This window comes from Mustela putorius, unplaced genomic scaffold (genome assembly GCF_011764305.1).
Source record: "Mustela putorius furo isolate JIRA1106 unplaced genomic scaffold, ASM1176430v1.1 tig00537227_pilon_pilon_pilon, whole genome shotgun sequence".
Taxonomy (NCBI): Eukaryota; Metazoa; Chordata; class Mammalia; order Carnivora; family Mustelidae; genus Mustela; species Mustela putorius.
The window spans coordinates 45,883,242-45,906,360 of NW_025422368.1; the positions used below are offsets into that span (position 1 = coordinate 45,883,242).

Below are 23,119 nucleotides of genomic sequence, written 5' to 3' on the forward strand. Positions count from 1 at the left end.
GGGATTTTGGGGTCAAGTGCTGAGCTGAAGGCAGATGCATAACTGACTGAGCCACCCAGGTGCCCCAGATGGTGGATAATTTATACACAGAAGGCACTGGAGTGGCTGGAGTGTTCCAGGATCGGTCCCAGTTTACAGAGCTGTGGAGTGCTTTGGTTCAAAGGCTCTGACTCAGTAACTGGATGTTCAAGAGGCTGAGGTAGGCAGGAAAACTGTCAATTCATCATTTACAGGGAGAAACCACTCTCATGGGATTTACAAAAATTCCCTATTGTCATGACCCCGGAGAGGCTAAACAATCCAGTGTGATCAACCTCACTGGGCCTGTTTCTTCATCCAGAAAGAGCATCTCAGCACACGTACAGCCCGTCTCCTGGGGTCGTAGCAGGGATTGCCCAAGAGAAGACATGTGCTGTGCCCAGTGCAGGGCCTGGCAGGCAATTTGTGATCGTGTCACTCCATATCATTACATCTTCCCCTGCCCCTTTTCCACAGGCTGTCTTCAGTTTCCAGCTGACCTGTTATCGAACTCTTTAGCTATGTTAATGCCATGGTTTAGCTGCCACTTTAACAAATGTCCCTCAAAGTCATCCTTGGATGAAATGAAAACTTCTTCGGTTCCCCATTTAAAGACTGTTGCCCATACCGAAGCTTTTGTGGCAGACCAACATCCTTCTTTACGGAAATATTTCATAGAAAGCAATCACATATCCCGTGTGTGTGTGTGTGTGTGTGTGTGTGTGTGTGTGTGTGAAGCTGCCAAAATATAGATAACAGATTGTCAGTTGCCTTGGTGTTTCTTGTAAGTTGACAGAGGGAGGAAGGTACCTAGCTGGGGGGGCTACCTTGGGAAAGCACAAACCTAGGGACTGTGGAAAGTAGAGAGAAAAGAGTCGTTCCTTATTGTCTTCTATGCCATTGCTGCAGTGGCTTCTCTCCGAATAAGTTTGAGAATGGTTAAGGGCTAGCTATTCATGTATGCGTTCACATGTGTGGGCTCACACAAGCACACAGAGAGCAGGAGGTCAAGCTTGTGTTAGGGGCTGGTGGGTGCGGGGCACAGGTATTAGCAAATCCCAAGTGGGCCTGTCCCTGTCGTCTCCAGTGTGCCATGAAGTTAGTTAGGTGCTCTTTTCGTTCACAGAGAATAAAGATGCAATTTCTGGTCAAAGTAGGCATTTTTCTAGTGCCGATGGCTTTCTGAAGGAGCAAAGGGAAAGGATGTACACAATAATTACTTAAAATAAGCTCATTAGACTGGCTTCTGGCGGCATGCTGCACTCAGATTTTCCAAACCCATGCTTGGAACCCCCGGTCGGAGAAGAAGATTATTGGAAATTGAGGCGGTCCTGAAAAATTTGGCATGTGAGGTCCCAGTGCACACAATTTGGTGCTAAAACGAGGGATCATTCTGACACGTGGAGAACAATTCAGCTTCCTGCTAATAATTTGTTAAGGCTTTCTGGACCCCGAGCAGGTCAAAAAATGGTTGGAAGGAGAGACGAAGCTGGAGTCCAGATGTTTGGGGTTGTTCTAGAGATGGGCAGGCTGCGGTCTGAGGTGTCTGAAGGTAAGGACAGAGGGGAAGGAATGGAAGACTGATAGATATTGAAACCATGGCCAAGAGGCCCTCCGGGGGATTCGTGTTGAATACTGTATTTTTCTATGATAGTCTTGAGAGGAGAAGGCAGGGGGGAAGAATCAACACAAGCCGAGAAAATGAAAAAATTCCAGTCTCTGATGAAAAAACAGCAGGCTGGAGGTCTGTCTTACCGTGACCCTGAAGGAGGAGCGGGCGCGGGGGAGGCGGCCGCGCGCTGAGAGCTGTCGATAGGGGGCACTCAGGCGCGGCTCTGATTGACAGCGCGGCTGAGAAACAGGATTGATTACCCAGGGGCCCTGCGATGCCCGCAGACGCGTCTGGCCACGCGTCGGGGAGGCCTGATTGCCTCAATAATGGCAGAGGAAACCTTCCTTAGTGCAAATACGTTCTCCATAGAAGACCCCCGAATGCCTGCCCTGGCTTGAGAGGGCACTGATTCTGAACTCGCAGGGAAGAGGGTGTGTATCCCACCCTGTCTGCCCAGACCCAAATAACAGAAATTCTTAGAGAAGCAGAGAAAGAAGTAGCCTGTGATTAGGCGATGTGGAGCACACGTACAGACAGTTCAGAGACTACGCAAGGGTGTGGGGGGCAGATGGGGGGTGGAGGAACAGAAAATGATGACGGGGAGGGGGTGGCTGTTAGGTTTGTCTGCAACCACCCAGCTTTCTGTCATTGGCACCTTCATATTTTAACCTTGGCATTTGCTTTGCTGCATTTCTGTAGGGTTCACAATTGCTATGTTATTGGAGAAGAAGAATCAGTAATACATTTTTTTTTTTTCAATTGGCTAGAAATAAACACATTTTTCTTTGAGGGCTATTATAATGATTATTCCTCAACAATACGCATACATATTTAATTATATTTTTGGTGAAGGTGGTGGTAGTTATTTCAATCCATCTTACTCTCTTGGAAAGAGGCCCTGAGCTCTGACTTTAATTATGCCACTCTTGTTTGCTTCAATTGATTTTGAATATTATTGTGATTGTGTTTTGCTATGAATGTACTTTCTTCTGACTGAAATTGAGGTGGTACAGGAACCTCATGTCCTTCTCATGGGGCTGCTTCCTCTGATTTATTAGTTATTTTAGTCCATGGAATCTGAAATGTAAATAGGTCAATGTGATGTCAATGAATAAGTTAAACAAGGGAGTTTCAAAAGACCAGAATTTGCTTGAAGTTGGAAAATTCCCCAACTTGCTAAGGAAACTCCTCTGACTTCAGATTCAGGAGGAACCACTTGAATCCTTCTCTCGGCCTCAGTTTTCTCTTCTGTGGAATGGGGATAATAGTATAGCTCCTCTGCCTTTCCCCTGGGAGTATTTGGAGGAGTAAATGAAATCAATAGAGCATTGCTACACGGTATAATTTATCCTTCTCTCTCTCAAAATATAGTCAAAGAATCTAGACCAAAAGCCTGGGGTTTACTCAGCCCCTGGCCCACTTGAAGTTCTTGGTTGCTTTATCCAGTTTTTCTTTCAATGTGAGAGGCAGGGCGTGGTGTGTTTAAGAGGACAGAAGCTGGACTGGATTGCCTGGGATGAATTCCAACCTTAAACACTTGCCAGCTGAATGACTCCTGCAAATGATTTGCCTTCTGTGCCTCCGTTTCCGTATCTGTACAATGGGAATAACTCTACTACTGCTTTATAGGATTGTTATAAGAATTAAGTGAGCTCACATAATAACAACACTTAGAACACTGCCTAGGAAATGCTATGTAAGTATTTGCTAATATTATTATAATTATTCTGACTTCAGCTGTCTCTCCTTTTTGTCTACCCTCATGCTCCACATCTTTTTTTTTTTTTTTTTAAGATTTTATTTATTTATTTTGGAGAGAGCACATGTGTGCGTGTGAGCTGGGGGAGGGGCAGAGGGAAAGACTCTCAAGCAGAATCCTACTGAGCGTGGAGCCCAATGTGGGGCTCCATCTTACAACCCTGAGATCATGGCCTGAACCAAAATCAAGATTTGAATATGTATCTGACTGAACCACCCAGGCGCTCTTCCAGATCTTTTTATTAACTTTTGGTTAATATCCTTCTCCACTCCCCTTCACCAAGACTCTTTAAGTCCTAAAATTGTCTGATTTTTACACTGTTTTAGGTAATTATCTTTGTGTTATAAATTATTCCAAAATTGAGCAGCTTAGAACAACAAGCATTTCTTATCTCACAAAGTTTTTTTTTTTTTTTAAAGATTTTATTTATTTATTTGAGAGAGCAAATGGGGGGGAGAGAGAGAGAGAGAGAGTGAGAGAGAGAGAGCATGAGAGGGGGAAGGGTCAGAGGGAGAAGGAGACCCCCTGCTGAGCCAGGAGCCCGATGTGGGACTCAGTCCTGGGGCTCCAGGATCATGACCTGAGCTGAAGACAGTTGTCCAACCAACTGAGCCACCCAGGTGCCCAACTCTCACAAAACTTCTGAGGGTCAGGATTTAGGGAATGGCTTAGCTGTTTGGTCTTGGGCCAGGGTCTCTCATGAGGCTGGAGTCAACAGGTTGATGAGAGAAGGCTAGGGCTGGAAGAATTGTTTCCAATATGGTCATGTACATGGCTATTGGCAGGAGGCCAAATTTTCTTACAAAATGGGCCCCTCCAATAAGGCTGCCAGGTGTCCTTAAGATATGGCAACTGGCTTCCCCCAGATCAAGTGGTCCCAAAGAAAGCAAGGTAGAACCTAGCCTGCCTTTTATAACCTAGCTTCAGAAGTGGCATACCATCCCTCCTGATAGACTCTATTGGTTTCATAGCCAACCCTGCTATACTGTGGGAAGGTACTACACGTGGGGATGAAAGCCAGGAGGCAGGCTTTCCTGGGGACCGTCTTGGAGGTTGGCTACGTTATACATTTAAGTTGTGTTCAATTTTTCTTCAAAACCCTCTCTATCAGCTCTACCACAATGGGCGCTAAGGTGTTGTCTGTAGAAGTAATCCTTATGGAAGCAGAGGTGTGGCAGAACATGTGGCAGAATGTATAGACTTTGGAGCTAGATAGCATTGGGTTTGAATTCCTGCTCTGTAGCCATGAGCATTGACCCAGCGTCTCTGAGTCTCAGTGCTCTTTTTTTTTTTTTTAAGTTAAGGTTTATTTATTTATTTTAGACGGAGAGAGAGAGAGAGAGAGCATGGGTAGGGAGGGCAGAGGGACAGAGGGAGAAGGAGAGAAAATCTCAAGCAGACTCCTTCCTAATGCAGGGTTCAATCTCATGATCCTGAGATCATGACCTAAACTGAAACCAAGAGTCAGACCCTCAACCAAGTGAGCCACCTAGGAGCTGCTGAGTCTCAGTGCCCTTACCTTAAAATGGGCACAGTATGTTTCTACCATGTGTGGTTGGGAAGACTAGCAGTGATTATAGGGCCCAGATGCTGGCTGGTGCAAGCTGGGGTTGAATCTATGATAGATATGATTCTAATTATCATGTGTTAAGTAGCTAATGGTTCCTCAATTCCGTATAATCATTTGTTGAGCTCATGTAAAATGAATAAAGGACCTTAAGGAGTGAATGAATTATGAAATTTCAGGCTCCATGGTGGGCTGGTTAAAGGAGCTTTTCAAAAACATATGTGTGTGTGTACACGTGTGCATGTGTGTGTGTACACTTTTCAGTTTCCTGTAACTCATGCATACAGCTTGCTTCTCAGTTAACAAAGCGGCTCTCTCCACGGCCTTCCCAGGCCAGGAAGTCTCAGCGAGGGTTAGAGGGTGTGGGTTGCCGCTGGACTGTGTTGGATCAGTCCCTGAAGGGCTGAGGGTGGTAGAAATAGTCATGGTAGGGACCTCTCAGCTGGCATATTTGGGTAGTTTTAGCCTCCTTTGGTTAAATGCCTGCCCTGTGCTGTGCAGTGTGTTCAACACTTTGCTCATGTTCGCTCATTTAAGCTCACAAAGAGCCTTTGGGATAAGTGCCGTTCTTGGACTCATTTTGAAAACAAGGAAACTGCGCTGCAGAGACATTAGGAAACTTACTGAAGGCGACAGAGCTGACCACGTTACCTGCATGAACACCAGCGGTGGATGCTTTAATGTCTCTGAAATGGAGCAGTCGAAGAGGGGAACGAAAGCTAATACTATCGGCCTCGGTTCATTTCCCAAATGACCAGAATAGTTTCTGGGTAAGGGCACTTCCGGGGCTGTTCTGTGCTTCTCTTGAAGACTCTCTCTCTCTCTTTGCCCAAGAAGCCACGTCTGGTCTTTTGTCTTTTGTGGCCCTTCCTTTTGACATAGGCAGTATTGTACACTGGTTGAAAAGAGCAGTCACAGAACGGACACTTGGCATTTTAAAAAGTCATTCCCTTCACAGAATCTCCGCATATTTGAAATGCACGGTTCTTGTCTGTATTTAGTTCATTCCAGGCTTTAGGGAGCCAGGACTCAACTCAGCAGGGTTCGAGTCTCTGGCACTTCCCCGGTGGGCGGGGGGGGGGGGTGGTCTTGGTGGGGCAGAGCCATGCCCCAGCCTGCTCAGCCATTCTGCCTGACTCTGCTTGGTCCTGCCCGCTTCTTGTCCTGCCTGTCAGGGCCTGACCCCCGTGGGATAAATGATGGATGGAAATAAACACAGCTGGGCTGACGCTTGAGAAACCACTGCCAGGGATTTGTCCCTCTCTGGCTTTTTCTAGTCACTAGACTATTCATTTCTTGATTTTTTGATTTAACAGAATCGCACCCTTTTGTGATTCATTTGCTCTGAGCATAAGTACACAGTTAAACAGAGACCCTAAAACAAAACAGTCCCGAATGCGGACTGGCATATTTGAAAAGTGCAATTGCCAACCCAGCAGGGTCATTCAATTTGGGGGAGCTTGTGAATATTCTACTCCGTTCCATCAGAGAGAGAGAGAGAGAAGCCTCTCATTCTGCACAGAAGCCTCTCATTCTCCTTTCCCTATCAAAGCAGAGGAAAGCCTTTTTTTGCTACCCTCCTCTCCCCCGACCCACAGCCCCAGATGCTCCATGTCCACAGGAAGCTCTCTGGGACAGAAGTGCCACACACTCTAAGACACTGAATAGACACATCATAGGGAATGGATTTGCCTTCCACGCCAGCAGGAGGTCTTGTTTACAAGACTTGTGCTACAGGACTCTGCGGGAGTCACTCTAGTTTTGCAAAGAAGAGGAAGGAGGTAGATGATCGGCGGCAAGCAAAGGTAGGCTCCAGACAGTGAGTAGGACTGATCCTGGGTAGCGGATGCTGCCTGTGCCCGCCCATCCGTGGGCACCGCGCGGGGGCCTTCCCGACTCCCAGGTTCTTGTGACCAGTTAGCTTTCGTTTGAGCTGCAGGATTCCTGACACCGAGTCTTTCCTAGGAGGCATGTGCAATTATGGCAACTTGCAGAACTGTAACTGGGGTGGCTCCACCTCTCCACCTTCCGAGAAATTTCCGTTGACCTTCGTATTTCTCATTTCATGCGAGAAGAGGCATGATTTATGGATCCTGCTTGGTTTCAGAAGCGAAAAGTGAAAAGAAATACATTACTAACAGGAGTTGTGAGTGCCACATTACCTATTTTTAGGTAGGCGAATCTTAATTGGAAACATCACAAACAGAAGGTGCAGGAAGGATGAAAGGGACAAGTCACGCTTTCTTCCCAGGGAAGAAAACTTCACTGGAAGGTTGCAAGTTTTTGTCTTTAATTCTATTTTTCTCATCGGTTTCATTGGCAGATGGGCACCTTGATGAATTGTGGGCTCTTGTGAGATGGGACCGAGATTGAATATTTTTTTTTTTTTTTGCCTCTTCCGCCTTTTTGAGAAGACGCACCTTAGAAGGCAAATATGTTTTCTCCCCGACGGAGCTAATTTTATCCCATTCCATTATCCCCCATTGATTTGCTTTCCCAGGTTTTGAATGAAACTGAGATATATGTGGCTGGGTTTTTGTGACTCCTGCATAAACACCAGTTGTTGATGCTTTAATTTCTCTGAAATGGAGCGGTAAATTGAAAAGTAGAACAAAACCAAATATTTGTTGTGCTGGGGTCATTTCCCAGACGACTGGAATGGTTTCTGAGGAAGGTCACATTAGGGTTTTCAAAAGGGCCTCTTCCATAGAACCTGAGTATCTTTTTCCACTCAAGAGGCCACCCCCTCCCCCGCCACCCCCCTGCCCTTTTTTTCAATCCACATAGCAACTTCCCTTTGACATAGGTGGTATCATCCTCAAGTCAAAAAACGAGAGCAACAGAATTAAATGACCGGGTTTTATAAAAGCTACTCTGTTCTCTACAGAGTTCTCAGCATATTTGAAATGCACAGTTCTTCAAAGTATTTAAAAGATGTCAGGCTTTATGGAAGAATCATTTTCATGCCAAATGTTTCTTTTTACCTGAAGTTCAGCTCAGTGGCTGAAAGGAAGCGAGCCTGAGAATGGAAAGAAAGACAAAAGGGAAAATTGATTTGGAAAAGGTTTCTCTTTTTCATTTTTGGAGCTTGGCGGGTTTTTTAGATGTGCGTGAATGCCTCAGTAGGATGTTGTCTGATTATAACGCGGCTCCAGCAGCTGGGGAAAACATTAGCACAGTATGGCCCTGTGTCACTTCCTGACAAGGACAGGGGTTGCACCAGGTTCTAACGCTGTTCGCGGGGAATGAGGTAGGGCATTTTACTTTAAAAAGATTTCCATGAATGTGAAGGGCTGAAATTACTTTCCGCAAGTTCTGTCTGAGAGGTGAATGGATTCACACAGAAGAGCACTGTTTTGTCATCTCCAGGCCTATTCCCGACCCTGCAGGGAAGGGATGAAATTGCATTCATTCCTGGACGCCTGGAGGAAGGGATCCAGCTAAACTGAGTAGCGTTAGGTTTTAGGCATGGCAGGGGTGGGGGGGGGCGGGTTTGCAGATGATGTCACCTGATCTTCTCAGTGTTGTGTGGTTGTCTTATTTCCCTGAGTTTCAAATGGGGAAACGGAGGCCAAACTCAATGCTTCATACACATTAGGTACTCAGTACCTTGCACTGAGGTGTGTTGGTTAAGAGTGGGGGTCTCTAGAGCTTGCCCTCTGTAATCGAGTCCCAGCGGTGCCTCTTACCAGCTGTTTGATCTTAGATTACTATGCGTGAGCCTCAGTTTCCTTCACCATAAAATAGGGAGACTAATAGTTATTTAATCACTCTGTAAGGTGAGCAGTATATGACATTCTCCAGGTGAGGTGCTGTTATATTGTTATTGTTTATATTGCTATTGTTACAGGTAGATGAATGGATGGATGCTATTATTAATTTCCTTAGGGCCATGACCTGTAGGGTAACCACACTCCCTCACCCACCACTTTTTTTTTTTTTTTTTTAAGATTTTATTTATTTATTTGACAGACAGAGATCACAAGTAGGCAGAGAAGCAGGCAGAGAGAGATGAGGAAGCAGGCTACCCGCTGAGCAGAGAGCCCGATGCGGGGCTCGATCCCATGACCCTGGGATCATGACCTGAGCCGAAGGCAGAGGCTTTAACCCACTGAGCCACCCAGGCGCCCCCCTCACCCACCACTTTATATAAGGCATTGTGGGGGTCCAGTAGTTAGCAACATCTGGTCCCTGTTGGCCAGGGAGCAAGATGGGTGGGATTAAATCTGGAGGCCTTGGAGCCCCCAGCCTGGGTCTCTCCATATCCATGCCCTGAGATTGTTGGCCACTATTGCATTTCAGCTCATTTCTGGATTGCATTTTTTTGAGTTCCCCTTCCTTTTGGGTGTTGAACACGCACGTAGCAATGGATGTGAAACCCATTGCTGTGGCTGTTCATAGTTAATTTCATGATGGTTTTTGTGGAAGAAAATCACTCCTCTAGAATGTGAAGAGGGCTTTCTGCAAGGTGAGAAAATAGTGGGAAGCCCTATCCTGGGGTGCACGGGACAAATAAAAACAAATAATTTCCAGGAGTTAAATTTTCACTCTCCCTGAGGCTCCCAAGGTGTAGTGGTTTATTTTCATTATGTCTTCTGTAAAGGCAGCACCAATATTAACAATGTGAACAAAACAAACTAACGTTTTTGTTTGCTACCATCTGAAAGTTCCTTAGGGCCCAAAGACTCATTTGCGAAAATTCATGTGTGCAAAACTCATTTGCAAAAGCAAATAAAATATGTGATCACAAATGCTCTTTACCTGACTGGCCTAGGGGACTCGCTGAAAATGAGTTTGTGCCTTTACGTCTACCCTGTGGTGTGGCATAGCTGTCTCGGGCTGCCCGATCTCCTTACCAAATGACCCTCAACGAGCCACGTTATTTATGTCAGACAACTCAATGGTTTGAAATCTGGATATAGCCCAGATGGCTGTTATGTCACTGTACTGATTTGTGAGTTTCCTTTTTGAAAAGTTGCATTTGATCATCATGCTCTGTAGCTTTGGAAACATCTTTGCAAGTTCATTCCGTAAGAAGTCCAGCAAAGGAAACATCTTTGTGTTCAGCCAAGTTTGGCTTTTATGTCCCTTTGGGTTTGCATATGCTGCTTTCTTTCCTCATGAAAACTGTGGCTACAAGTATAGGATATGCCTAGGAAGACTGAGTTAAGAAAATTAGAAAAAAAGAAACACTTACATATAAAGTATGTAGTACATGAGGATAATCAGGAGCTACCAGAAAAGTTACTAATATCTCAAAGTCTTTGGACTTGCTTCTTCCATAGCAATTAAAATATGAAGCAGGGATGAAGTAAGACAAATGTATATCTGTCTGGCTTTGTGATACACCACTATAATTCTTCTTAACCTTTATTTGTTTATTTTTAAAAGATTTTATTTATTTATTTGATGGAGAGAGGGGTCACAAGTAGGCAGAGAGGCAGGCAGAAAGAGGGGGGAAGCAGGCTCCCTGTGGAGCAGAGAGCCCGATGTGGGGTTTGATCCCAGGACCCTGGGATCATGACCTGAGCCGAAGGCAGAGGCTCAACCCACTGAGCCACTCAGGCACCCCTCTTCTTAACCTTTAAATATGTAGCTTGTTTCAGCTGGATTGATTTACTTATTTGACAAATAATATTTGTTGGACACCTATATATTCCAGACTCTGGTCTGGGTAGCAGGGATATAAAAACGAACGAGCAAACAAAAATCCAGGAACATACCTGGTGATGGGGGAATAGATTTAGCAGACTAATATTTTGGATCTATTACTCCCTGTGCCCTGCCCCACCTGGATTATTGACACTGTTTCATCATAAAGTTATTGACTGTCCTTTATGGTCTGAATTCTGAAGTGTAACTTTATCAAATGCAGGAGACTTACACTTTTCTCATTGACTTTTGGAAATCAGTAGAAAAAATGGCATTTGCTTTCTGGTTAAACTTTAATGGAATCCATGGACTCCACTTAGGTTTTGTTTTGTTTATCCTGGCTTGTGTCAACATAGTTTCTAGTCTCAGAGGTGTCAGCCATCTTCCTGCTGAACTCCCACTGACCAGACAGCTCTCTGCTGGAGACACCTGGTTGCAGGTGATACTGTTTCATGAAGGTGGGACCAACTGGCATGGTACTAGGTGGCATTGTGGTCACCAGTTACATGAGGTTACAAGTACTGATGGAAATTTCTGTGTACTAGTATGTCACTTCAGTTGTGAGACGTGGAACAAAGGCTTGTAACAATCGATAGTAAATTTAGTGAATGATGAATATTTCTTTAAAAAGTATCACATGGTGGGGGGGGCACCTCAGTGTCTCCAATTCGTTAAGCATCTGCCTTCAGCTCAGGTCATGATCTTGGGATCATGGGATGGAGCTCCGCACCTGGCCCTCTGCTCAGTGGGCAGTCTGCTTCTTCCTCTCCCTCTGCCTCTCCCTTCTGCTCATGCTCTCCCTCTCTCAAATAAATAAAATCTTAAAAAAATAACATTGGATTGAAATAAAGACTATTCTTATGATGTTAGAATAATATCTATCTCCTCTTCTATATTCTTATGTTTCCTTGCATGGCAAGGAAAGAGGATGAATTGCAGATAGCTCCCTGAAAATTACGCAGAATTCTGGGTATGTGCATTGGGGAGGCAGCACGTGCATGTGTCATAAGTCAAGAAGGAACAAAGATAGAGACCTCCTGCCTTCACGTTTCCATGCTCTTTCTCCAAAGGCCCTGTCCAGACCCTTAGAGGAGCTGCTAATTGCTAATGAGTTGCAAAGTTGATGGGGTTTTACATTTCATCTCTTCTCATTTCCCTTCTGCAAACCCCCAGGTGGAAGTGTCAATCAAGAGAGAACTGCCTAAGGTAGGGAAGGAAGAAAAGATGAGGCAGAGATGAGAGGGACAGTCTATTTCAGGCAGATAAACAGCTGTTGAATAAGTGAGGCATCTCCTGGCCTGAGGAACATGTAATGAAATCAAATAAAAAATGAGTTAATTCCTAATTGCTTCTATCAGATTCACCCACCCCCTTAACGGATTCTCTGTTTACCTTCTGCTCTGGTTGGGTCTTGCCTCTGAGGAGACCCAACTGTTTAAAAGAACACAGTCCGCCTTGTGCTGCGGCCCGTAGTCTTGCCATCTCCATGTAAATACTGTCAACGGCAGCCTGTCACACTGTCCTCCATGGACTATGTGAACTGCTTCCCAGTGCTGGGGTTCTTCTAACCATAATGCAAACAAAGAAACTGCATCTCACCTGTGAAATTCTAGCAGCAAGGCCTCCAGCAGACAGCCAGGATGTGCCACTGTAATCAAATATTTTCCAATCTCCCAAATTAGGGGGAAAAAAAAAGGTAGAAGAAAAGTCCAGCCTTGTGGTTGGACCTGCTGGAGGAGAAGATCAAAGAAATCATTAAATAAAACGAAAGGGTTACTGCTTCTTCATGTGGCTAAAGAAAGAACTCCCACAATTTCAGCCTTAGTGGGGTACGTGTCCTTGGATGTCAGGATCCACAACATGTTTGTTAAACAACTTGAACAAGCTCGGAACTTAGAACTATAAAGGTACCTTTGCCCCTGCAATGTTTTTCAGGGCAGGTTTTTCAGGATCATCCCCCTGCCTCCAGGAAGAGTAGCGTTCCACTTCACAGGCAGAAAAACGCCTCCCACAGCTTTCAGTATTTCCCAAGAAAGTTCTTCGTCCTCTCTGAGTAACCTACTGCATCAGGGATTTTTCCCATTGTCAAGCCTCGATTTCTGTGGTGACCACTGTCATGCTTTTTCCAGTTCCATCTTCACCGAACGCTGGTTCCCTGTCGAGTTTCTAAAGCCTTAGTTTACCATTCTTTGGCACGAGGGCTGAGTCTGCAGTGAGTAGAAGCTACTGAAAGTCGCATCTGTTTCCCTCCAGTGATTTAGGGATCTGTGAATAATAATTTTGGTGGTTATTGAGAATTCTGGAATCCCAACTAATTCCATATAAATGGAGGAGACTCCCTAAAGATCTAATTATAATATTTACATGTCATTAGTTTGTTGAGAAGTCTCATGTTGTTGGGGTTTATTCCAACGGCAAAATGGTTTTATTTTTCCCACTCGCTGCTTTCAACTGTATTGTGTTGAATTCTACTTTCCTGCTGGGAAGCAAGTTCCTTAGCAACATCTAATTTGCTGTCATTTTCAATTATTAGTGTAGTCTCATTTGGGTATTTAAGGCCTCGTCCCATTCATTTAAAAAAAAGATTAATCTCAAATTTGATGCAAAGTGTATCCTCCGGCCCCGCCCTCTGTTATTTGGAGGGAATGCGTCTGTGTGCAAGATGTGTGTGTGTGCTGGTTCTGAGACCTCCTCCCTTCTCTCTTCCATGACCTCGCTTCCCTGGAGTTGGAAGCTGAGAGGAGGGAGGTGGCTGAGAGCTTTTTACAGGGTTGTTAGAATATCGGTGATGGGCAGACTACAGGCCACACTCACGCTGGCTTAGACAGATTCTCTCTGATGGGCTGGTCTCTGTGGAAAGAGTCTCTGCAGAGTGTTTTTTATAGCTTCTTAGGCCAGCACCCTTCCCTCTGTCTCTCTACAGACATGTACCGTGCATCCCTGTGGCCTTGGCAGTGGTCATGCCACTGACCCTTTCTCTAGGTTGTGCACACTATAGAGCTTGGGAACTCACAGAGCCGGAGTGATGGAAGTGATGGGAGCCCCTTCTGTCTCCTGAGAGCTGAGCAGAACAGCTCCCTTTTCCTCCCAGGCACATCATATTGGATTCCACAGAAATCTCTAGAGTTTACAAGGCATCTGACTTCATATTCATGTGAACCTCAAATGTCAGAGGACACCTGTCCGACTTCCTCTTCTATATTCTTAGCTTCCTGATACCCTCATGTCTTTCTCCTGCTTTAGTCTGGTGGCCATAGCAGGAGGGTCCGGGGTCCTGCTGCTCAGCTGTGGTCCAGGTTGGAAATGTGATGTCAGGCCCCACTTCTCCTGGGCAGTCCTCCTAAATGATTGTCATGGTGCAGTCTATTCTCCTCACTGTGGGGAGGGGAAAGAACCTGCCCTCTCCCTTAAACACTGGCCTTCCCTGAAATCCTGTGCCTCTCTTATTTTGTTAGACTAGTGGAGGTGTTTGTGGGTGGGTAGGAAGGGTGGTTGGACAGAATTTATTTTTTAAGATATTTTATCTTGAAGTAATCTCTACACCTAGGGTGGGGCTTGACTTTACAACCCTGAGAACAAGAGCCACATATTCTAGCCAGGTACCCCTGAGAGAACTTATGTAGTGGTAGGGCCATTCCTGCAGTCTCCTTTTTTCTTTTCTTTTTTTTTTTTTAATTTTTAAGGTTTATTTATTTGAGAGAGAGAGAGAGAGAGAGCATGTACATGAGCAGGGGGAAAGGCAGAGGGACATGGAGAGAGAGAATCCTCAAGCAGACTCCCCACTGAGTGTGGAGACTGAGACAGGGCTTGATCTCACTGGCCTAAGCTGAAATCAAGAGTTGGCTGCTTAACCAACTGAGCCACCCAGGAGTCGCTCTGCTGACTCTTTTTTTAAAAATTTTATTTATTTATTTGACACACACAGAGAGAGAGAGAGAGATCACAAGTAGGCAGAGCAGCAGGCAGAGAGAGAGGGGGAAGCAGGCTCCCTGCTGAGCAGAGAGCCCGATGTGGGACTCGATCCCAGGACCCTGAGATCATGACTTGAGCTGAAGGCAGAGGCTTTAACCCACTGAGCCACTCAGGCACCCTTTGCTCTGCTGACTCTTAATAACCTGGCTCACTCTAGCTGCTGGGGGCTTTCTCTAGAATGTGAAGTACTTGAGTGACTTCGATTTTGGGCCAGAGGAGAGTTTTAGGATGCTGAAGAATGACCCTCCTGTCATTCTTCTCATATACAATTCACACCAAAACACCTTAATCCATGACAAGGGCAAAGAAGGGCAATGCATTCTGTTTTCCCCAGGACCACAATTTTTATGTTTCCAAATGTCAAATATCAATGTTTTAAAAACATACATGTAGGGGCGCCTGGATGGCTCAGTGGGTTAGGCCACTGCCTTCGGCTCGGGTCGTGATCCCGGGGTCCTGGAATCGAGTCCCGTATCGGGCTCTCTGCTTGGCGGGGAGCCTGCTTCCTCCTCTCTCTCTCTGCCTGCCTCTCTGCCTACTTGTGATCTCTCTCTGTCAAATAAATAAATAAATTCTTAAAAAAACAACAACAACAAAAAAAGCATACATGCATTCCTAGTGCCCCAACCACTATCTCTGATCTTACTGAGAGAAATTAATAAGTGAGTAAATATGGAAGAACTTTCCATAATCTACAAATGCAGCAAGTACCACGATTACATGTGATTATATGAGATTTTCTATGTATAAATACTCATACCTATAAGCCTTATTCAGTTTGGTATTTGAAAATAGGTTGGTTACTGGAATACATAATTTATTTCTTTGGTATACACCAAACAATTAAGACTACAACCAGTCTTGAACCAGACTGACTGGGTTTTAAGCCTGGCCCCATGATTTTAGGCATACACCTTAATTTCTCTGAGCCTCAATTTCTTCATGTGTAAATGGGGATACTAACAGTGTGTACCTCACCGAGTTGTTGTGAGAATCAAGTGGATTAATTCATAAAAACAATACTTAAAAAGCCTTAGAAAAATGGCCCATAGTGAACTCTCAAAGATGGGTTTTTATTATATAATCTTATTAGCTGCAGAGAAAAATAGGAAATTTCTTATTTTTTCTTCAATCTTGGTATTTTGGCTATTAATCAGAGAAATAATATGGATAAAGTTAACATTTACTTTGTGATGAAGTTGACTTTTAAACATCTGCCTTTAAGAGTGACCTGGGGCTAGGGGCTGGAGTGGAACGAGAAAGCTCCAGATGGCCAGAGTCAGACTTACCTGCTATCAGGGTAGCAGTCACATACACAAGCATGGAGACTCAGAGACCAGGCCAGTGAGCCACTCAGGCAGGACAGACAAGGGCTGCGGGGTGGGGAATGGGAGGGAGAGGTGGGGATGAAAATGTACTATGACTAATGCTGGAAATTCGTTATTAAGTAACAGATCTGTAAAGCTCTTTGCTCGCATTCCAGCTCACACTTGCTTTCCTTCTGTTGCTTGCTATTGGCTATATTCAGCTCCCCTCTGAAATGCCGAAGGTTTTGCAGATTCATATCCAGGGGAAAAGTTTGACCTAACGATTCTTTTCAAATGGCTTCTCAATATTTCATTTACTGTTTCAGCCTCATCGCCTTCCTGCCTCGTGCTCGTGCCCAGCTCTTATTAGCTTTATTGGCTTACCTGACTCCAATTGATTTCGTTGAATTTTCTGGAACTGGAGGCAGACCGTTTATATATTTATTTCCTTGCATCCTTTCTATTTTTATCTTCCCATTTCAAGCTTTCATTCTAAACTTATCACAGATGCTAAGCCTTAGCAGTCTTGATCTTCTCAGCAAATATTTGCCAGGTTGTAATTTTTTATTTGTTATCAAGAGCCAAATTTAAACAAGGCTAATCTCTTTCTAATTTGGTTTGCGTGAGCCCCACTCTTGGTACTTAGAGAAAGCAAATGCTAATTTCTTGTTCTTTCTTAAGTGTGTTCTTCCCTTATCCCTCATATACTGCAGTTCTATTTTTTTTTTTTTAATAAAAATAATTTGGGGCAGTGGGAACCATATTTGGACTTAAAGTTTAAACAGAAAGCATTATGGCACAAGCACCCTGAAGTATAGAGATGGTTGGGGGGGTGGGGGATCTGTGTGTTAGCTTAATCTTGTTAATGTCCACTTTCCGTTTTCCACTGCCTTGGTGGGGGAAGGCGTGGGGGCGGGGCGCTGGGTGGGGGTGTGGGGTGGCGGGAGGGGGGTACTCCAGGTGGTCCCAGCTTGTTGAAGGGGTCCTGCAGCTGCTGCAGCCGTTAGTGGCAGTTGGTGCCCGCGCTTGGGTTCCTGTGGCGGCTGCCTGCTGCAGGCTGGGTTCTGTAGATGGCCAAGGTAGCATTCCTAGTTTCATGTGTGTCTATTTGGACTTCCATATGTTGTATGTATATATCTGGGGAAGGAACTTCTGCCGCATGGCCGGAGTAGGCAGCGGGGGAGGGGAGGAGTGCTGCAGGTGGCTGTTGAGGATGTCTTGAGAGGTTTTTCAAAACCCTAATTTCACTTTTAAAATAGGTTTCTTAGTCAGAGGCTAAATTCAGATTCAGGTCTGTCAAACAATAGCTTGCAAAAGCACATGTCCATACTGCCTTTGTTCTACTGTCCATCACCCCCCCCCCCCTCCGACACCTCCCCCCCACGCCCCAAGCTGTTTCCTGCTCATGGCTGCTGGTTGCTATTAAAACAACATTCCTTCCATCACCTTTCTGTCCAGGAACTTGCAGATCCTACCTGGCCCATGAGGCTCAGCCTCCTCCAGGAAGCTCTCCATGCCCTTTCCAGTCTCGAGCCACCTCTCACTATTCTGACCTAGGAGTCGGCACACTGTGGCTTGTAGGTCAACTCTAGCCAACTGTCTGTTTTTGTAATGCAGCTGTGATGAGGATACAACGATGTTCATTTGTTTACATGTCATTTCTGGCTGTCTTTGAGAAATAATGGCAGAATTCAACAGTTGTGACTGAGACCAGGTGGCACACAAAAACTTAAGATATTTAGTTTGCTTTCTGAACCTTTGCAGAAGAGGTTTTCTGACCCCTCTGCTAAAGTGAGAAAGCTTAATGTATGACCCTCCCAGCATGATGGGTAATGAATTCCCCTATTGTACATTGTGCAAAGTTCTCACTTTAGAATTAAGTACAGTTTATTTATTTATTTTTTAAAGGTTGTGTTCTCTCTGTCTGTCAAATAAATACAATCAGGTGGAGGGAAAGGCAGAGGGAGAGAGAGAAGCAGGCTCCCCGCCAAGCAGGGAGCCTGATGTGGGACTCGATCCCAGGACCCTGGGATCATGACCCGAGCTGAAGGCAGTGGCTTAACTGAGACACTCAGGCACCCCAGCTTTTTTTTTTTTTTTTAAAGATTTTATATTTATATACCCTCCACACCCAATGTGGAGCTCAAATTCACAACCCTGAATTCAAGAGTCACATGCTCTATTTACTGAGCCAGTGAGGCACCCCAAGAATTCAGTATAGTTTTTTTTGTTTGTTTGTTTTTCATAGTTCCCAGACATTTTACTCACTGAACGAAAAATCTTAAAATTACACTTGGAGATTGGGGCGGTTTCCCCACAAGGACAGAGAGAACCCACAGGCAATTTCATTTTCTAGAGGCAACATCTGTTTATTGACTTCAGTAGGTGACTACAGAAAAGGCTTCCAGAGCATAGCTTTGTACCCAAACCAGTTTCTTCCAACCCAGAGCTCTTATTCATTACTGATCTCAGTGTAAGTACATAAGTCTTGTCAAATTTCCATAGGGTTGTGTGAAGATGTAAATTAACCAAATCATTTGTATGGAAGTCCAAATATACAAAATTAAAAGTTACCATTTATTTAAAAAATAATTCTGCATGGGATCCTTTCAGACACTCAATGTCCCACTTTGCAAGAACTTGACTAATGGTAGGTATGCAATGAGATGTTTAACTCTGTTCCAGAGCTCGAGTCATTCACTGGTCTTCTCTCCCGCCCAGCGGCCAGCCCATCCCCAGGGTGGAGTACACAGAGGAAGAAACGAAGACGTGGGGTGTCGTGTTCCGCGAGCTCTCCAAGCTCTACCCCACTCATGCTTGTCGGGAGTATTTGAAAAACTTCCCTCTGCTGACTAAATACTGCGGCTACCGGGAGGACAATGTGCCTCAACTCCAAGATGTCTCCGTGTTTCTGAAAGGTAGGTCTTCACACAGGCTGTCTCTTGCCTTCCTAGCCAGCATCCTTGCTTGTCTCCCAAGGACACATGGTGCAGAAACGGCCCTTTCTACAAAAAAAAAAAAAAGAAACACTCCCTTTGATTTAAAGAGAGGAGCACTGAACCATTGACTCCCCAGGGCCACCTGCGGGAAGCAGAGCAGAGACCGTGGGCAGGGAGAGGGACTCCGCTGTTCACACCGCTCAGGGGCTTTGGTGGGCTCTCTCGTGGTTGGCTGTTCTAGGCGGTAAACCCCAAAGGTTATTGGCAAGTTCAGCTTTGAGCTCTTTCTGATCCAGGAACTACTCTGTGGGGCTACGTGGGAATGGAATGACCTCGAAGGTGACATTTTATTTGCTTTGTTAAAAATTAGTATTGCATAAGAAATATCATGGATAATGTTGAACACTAGTGACTTTCCTTTGGGGGAAACCAGTCAGTTAATCAAAGAAATATTTTTATATATACGTGATACGCCAGGGGCTATTCTCATGCCTGATACAGTAGGCAACTAGATGAGACACAGTGTCAGCTCAAGTTCATGTCCTTGTGTGGTCACTCTCCTCACTGGCTCTCCTGGGACAGCAACGGGGGAAACTTGTAGGAGTGGCAGCAGGAAGCCCGGTTTCTTGGTGGCCCTGCTTCCTCCTCTTAGCTTCCCTGGGGTTGCGTCCCGGGTTCTCCATTCTTTCCTCTACCCCCGTCTCAAGTGTAGCAGTTGTAAAAGCAAAACCTTCGCTGCCCTTCTTCTTTCCCGGAACTGCCTTCCTCGCCTGCCTACCCTCCATCTGTAACACTTTATTCTCTAGACTCCTCAGGCCCACCTCTCAGGAGCCCCTCTGAATTCCTCCCCACCCTCTCCACTAGGTAATCAGTCTTTGTTTTAGGTTCCTATTGCTGCTATAAGACAACACCACAAACTTTGTGACTTTAAATAAGAGAAATGTATTATCTTACTGTGCTGGAGATGGGAAGTCTAATACCAAGGTCTTGGCTGGGCTGCATTCCTTCCGAAGGGTTCTGTTTCCTTGCCTCTTTCAGCTTCTGGAGTCTACCTGCCTTCCTTGGCTCCTGGCCTTTTCCTTACGTGGCTCCATCCTCTTGCTTCCTTCGTCACGTCTCCTCCTCGGATTCTGACCCTCCTGTGTCCCTTTTATGAGGATCCTCATGATTATCTCAGACATCCCCTGAGTAATCCGGGATAATCGCCCCATCTGAAAATCCTTAACTTAATCAGACCTGCAAAGCCCATTTTGCTAAAGTCCAGGGTGTGAGGTCATGGGCATCTTCGGAGGCTATGCCTCAGCTTGCTGCAGCCTCCACGTGGGGCCACTTCTAGCTTTGCTACTCATTGTCAGCCTGCCAACTGCCACCACCCAGACTGAGGTCCCTGTTCTACAACTTTCATGTCCGTATTTTCTCCCCTCCACTCTCTTGTCCTCTGCTTCCAGATGAAGCTTCCTAAAGTATCACTTCCTTCCAGACATCTCTGCTCAGAAGCTACCAGTGGTTCCCCTTTGATTTTTACTGGGGTTAGACTTTTTTTTTCTTTTCTGTTCTTGTGGGCCAAGAGACAAATGGAGGCTCTTCTGTCAGTACTTCAATAACTATTTAAGTGTGACCGTTAAAAAAAAAATCTAAAAAGTATTTTTAGCTCATGGGGTGCACACAACAAACTGGATTTGGACTATGGGCCATAGTTTGCTGATCTCTGGTTTATATGATCCTGTTCTGAACTGCTCAGCCTCAACTCAAGGCTCCAACCTGGCTTTCCCAGATGGTGTGCTTCGACGATTTCGCCGTGCAAACCCTCCATTCTACCTGTGGGCTCTCCATACCTTTGCCCAGGTTCTGTGGTTCTCTCCCTTGCTAGAAAAATCCTCCCTCCTCCACCTATCAAATTCTACCTATTCTTTAAGACTCAGAGCAAGTCCTGTCTCCTCTCTGAATCCTGATCCTAACAGTCCCCACAATCTTTTCCTCTCAGAGTTCCTCTGAGATCATGGGCGTATCAGGGGAGAAGGAGGCAGGGTCTGAGAGCCGGTATATGGAACCACGTCCAGCGCAATGGGAGAGCCCCATGTGTAAACACCATCCATGATATTTCTTACAACAGGAAAAAGACTGAGACCACTAATCAGTGTTGCTTAATTAGTGCCTAATTACATAATGCCTTATGTTGTTTAAGTGGCTTATGTTCTCCCTAACGGCCTTGCCTCTGGCGTGTCCCTTTTTGTTTCCCACAGTTATGTGCATATTATAGATTTACCATGGGCTTGATTACTCATATATGGGAATTGATTTTTACTGCGTTGTTTCCCAAACCCCAGTAATTAGAATACCATCCCATAATTTTTGCCACATCTGTCTCCCAACTTAATATTTTTATGAGAGGCCATATGGTATAGCGTGGACTCTGGCTGCAGAATGCCTGTGCTGGGTCCCCACTCTGCCAGGTCTTGGCTGTGTGACCTCAGATGAGTTCTCATAACCTCTCTGTGCCTCAGTTTCTTCTCTGCAAATGGAGATTGTCATTTTATCTACCTCAAAATGTGGTTGGGAAGGGACACTAACTGATATTGATATACCTAGAAGCCCTAAAGTTATTTCTTTAAAAAATCTTAATTTTTTTTTTTAAAGATTTTATTTATCTATTTGGCAGACAGAGATCACAAGTAGGCAGAGAGGCAGACAGAGAGAGAGGGAGAGGTAGGCTCTCTGCTGAGCCAAGAGCCCAATGTGGGGCTCTGTCTGGGGACCCTGAGATCATGATCTGAGCCGAAGGCAGAGGCTTAGCCCACTGAGCCACCCAGGTGCCCCATTAATTTCCTTTTTTAATTTTTAACTTTTTAAAGATTTTATTTATTTGTTTGACAGAGAGAGAGAGAGAGAACACTAGTAAGGGGAGCATCAGGGAGAAGGTGAGGGAGAAGCAGGCTTCCCGCCGAGCAGGGAGTCCAATGAGGGGCTCAATCCCAGGACCCTGGGATCATTACTGAGCCTAAGGCAGACACTTAACTGACTGAGCCATGCAGGTGACCCTATATCTTTCTTTCTTTCTTTTTTAATATTTTATTTATTTATTGAGAGAGTGTGAGAGCATGTGTGTGCAAGGAGTTAGAAGAAAGGCAGAGGGAGAGAACCTCAAGCAGATTTCTCACAGAACAAGGCAAGGCTCTGTTTCATGACCTGTGCGTTCACGACCTGAGTCCAAAGCAAGAGTTGGAGACTCAATACACTGAGTCACCCAGGCGCCCCCTAAAGTTATTTCTTGACACATTTTAAGCATAGCAGAGTCTTGATTATTACTGCTATTGTTCTTGCTGTTATTTTTCAAGACCTCTGTGAGCTGGACACGGGGAGCTCAGTCTGCATCATTCATTGGCACATAGCAAGTAAATGTGTGCGTTTTTTTTTTAATTTTATTTTATTATTTTTTGACTGACTCGCTTTTAAATGCCCAATATATTTAAAAAGGAAACTTCTAAAGCAATGATATCCACACATTCAAAGTTCTTGATGTGTTAGTTACATATTTTTTTAAAAAATTATGTAAAAATAAGATATATAACTTCAAATAAAGAACATTTCTCCATGTATCACCCCTCAGGTCCCTCATGTGGGATATACTGGTTTAATTGACATAAAATAGAAAAATAAGAAAGTACACTTATCTTTTTGATATTCAGTAGGGAACAATCCAAAGTAAAAGCTTTTAGAATGAGCATAATATTGTTAGAATTATGGGTCTGAGGAGGCCTGAGAACAGGAATATTTTTCACGTAGATACCAGAAATCCCAGGATGGGATTTATAAGCTTAATTGGTCCTTGCCTTTTAAAACCATTCTAACCATTCTGAGATGCTCTCCTAATGAGACGAGGTATTCAGAATGGGAGCCTTCACGATGCTGGTGTCAGAGATAAGGGTAGCTCTTCTGTTGTAAATTTCCTGGGCTGTCACCACAAGCAAGCGTTAGGTAGCCCTTAAACCAAGAACACTGATGACCCCCAGCCTAATTGGGTTAGTTGTATAGGGCAGCTTCATACATCAAAGCTATACATCGTGTTGAGTTCTGCTTCTTTTGTCTCCTCCTCCCAGAAGCCAATAAAGCATGTAGAGCTTTAGTGTACGTCTTCAAATGATAGTAATTAATATGATTGTTTTCATAATATCACAGAAAACAGCAACGTGGAATGAGGGAGGTAGCGGGTGTTGACAATAGAAAGCCATAGTGTGAACTGATTCCACAAGGCTCGTGAGGGGGCTGATTTAGCTGTGGGTGAACTTTACATAG

The 23,119-nt window shown here is 44.8% G+C and overlaps 1 protein-coding gene across 1 annotated transcript in view; it reads left to right on the forward strand.

Moving 5' to 3' along the window:
* Positions 1–23,119, forward strand: part of TPH2 (tryptophan hydroxylase 2) — a 96,925-nt gene that overhangs the window by 14,031 nt on the left and 59,775 nt on the right. Inside the window, exon 6 of the mRNA XM_004752418.3 lies at positions 18,609–18,805. Within this exon, the coding sequence (XP_004752475.1) occupies positions 18,609–18,805 (197 nt within the window). The remainder of the gene's footprint in view (positions 1–18,608; positions 18,806–23,119) is intronic.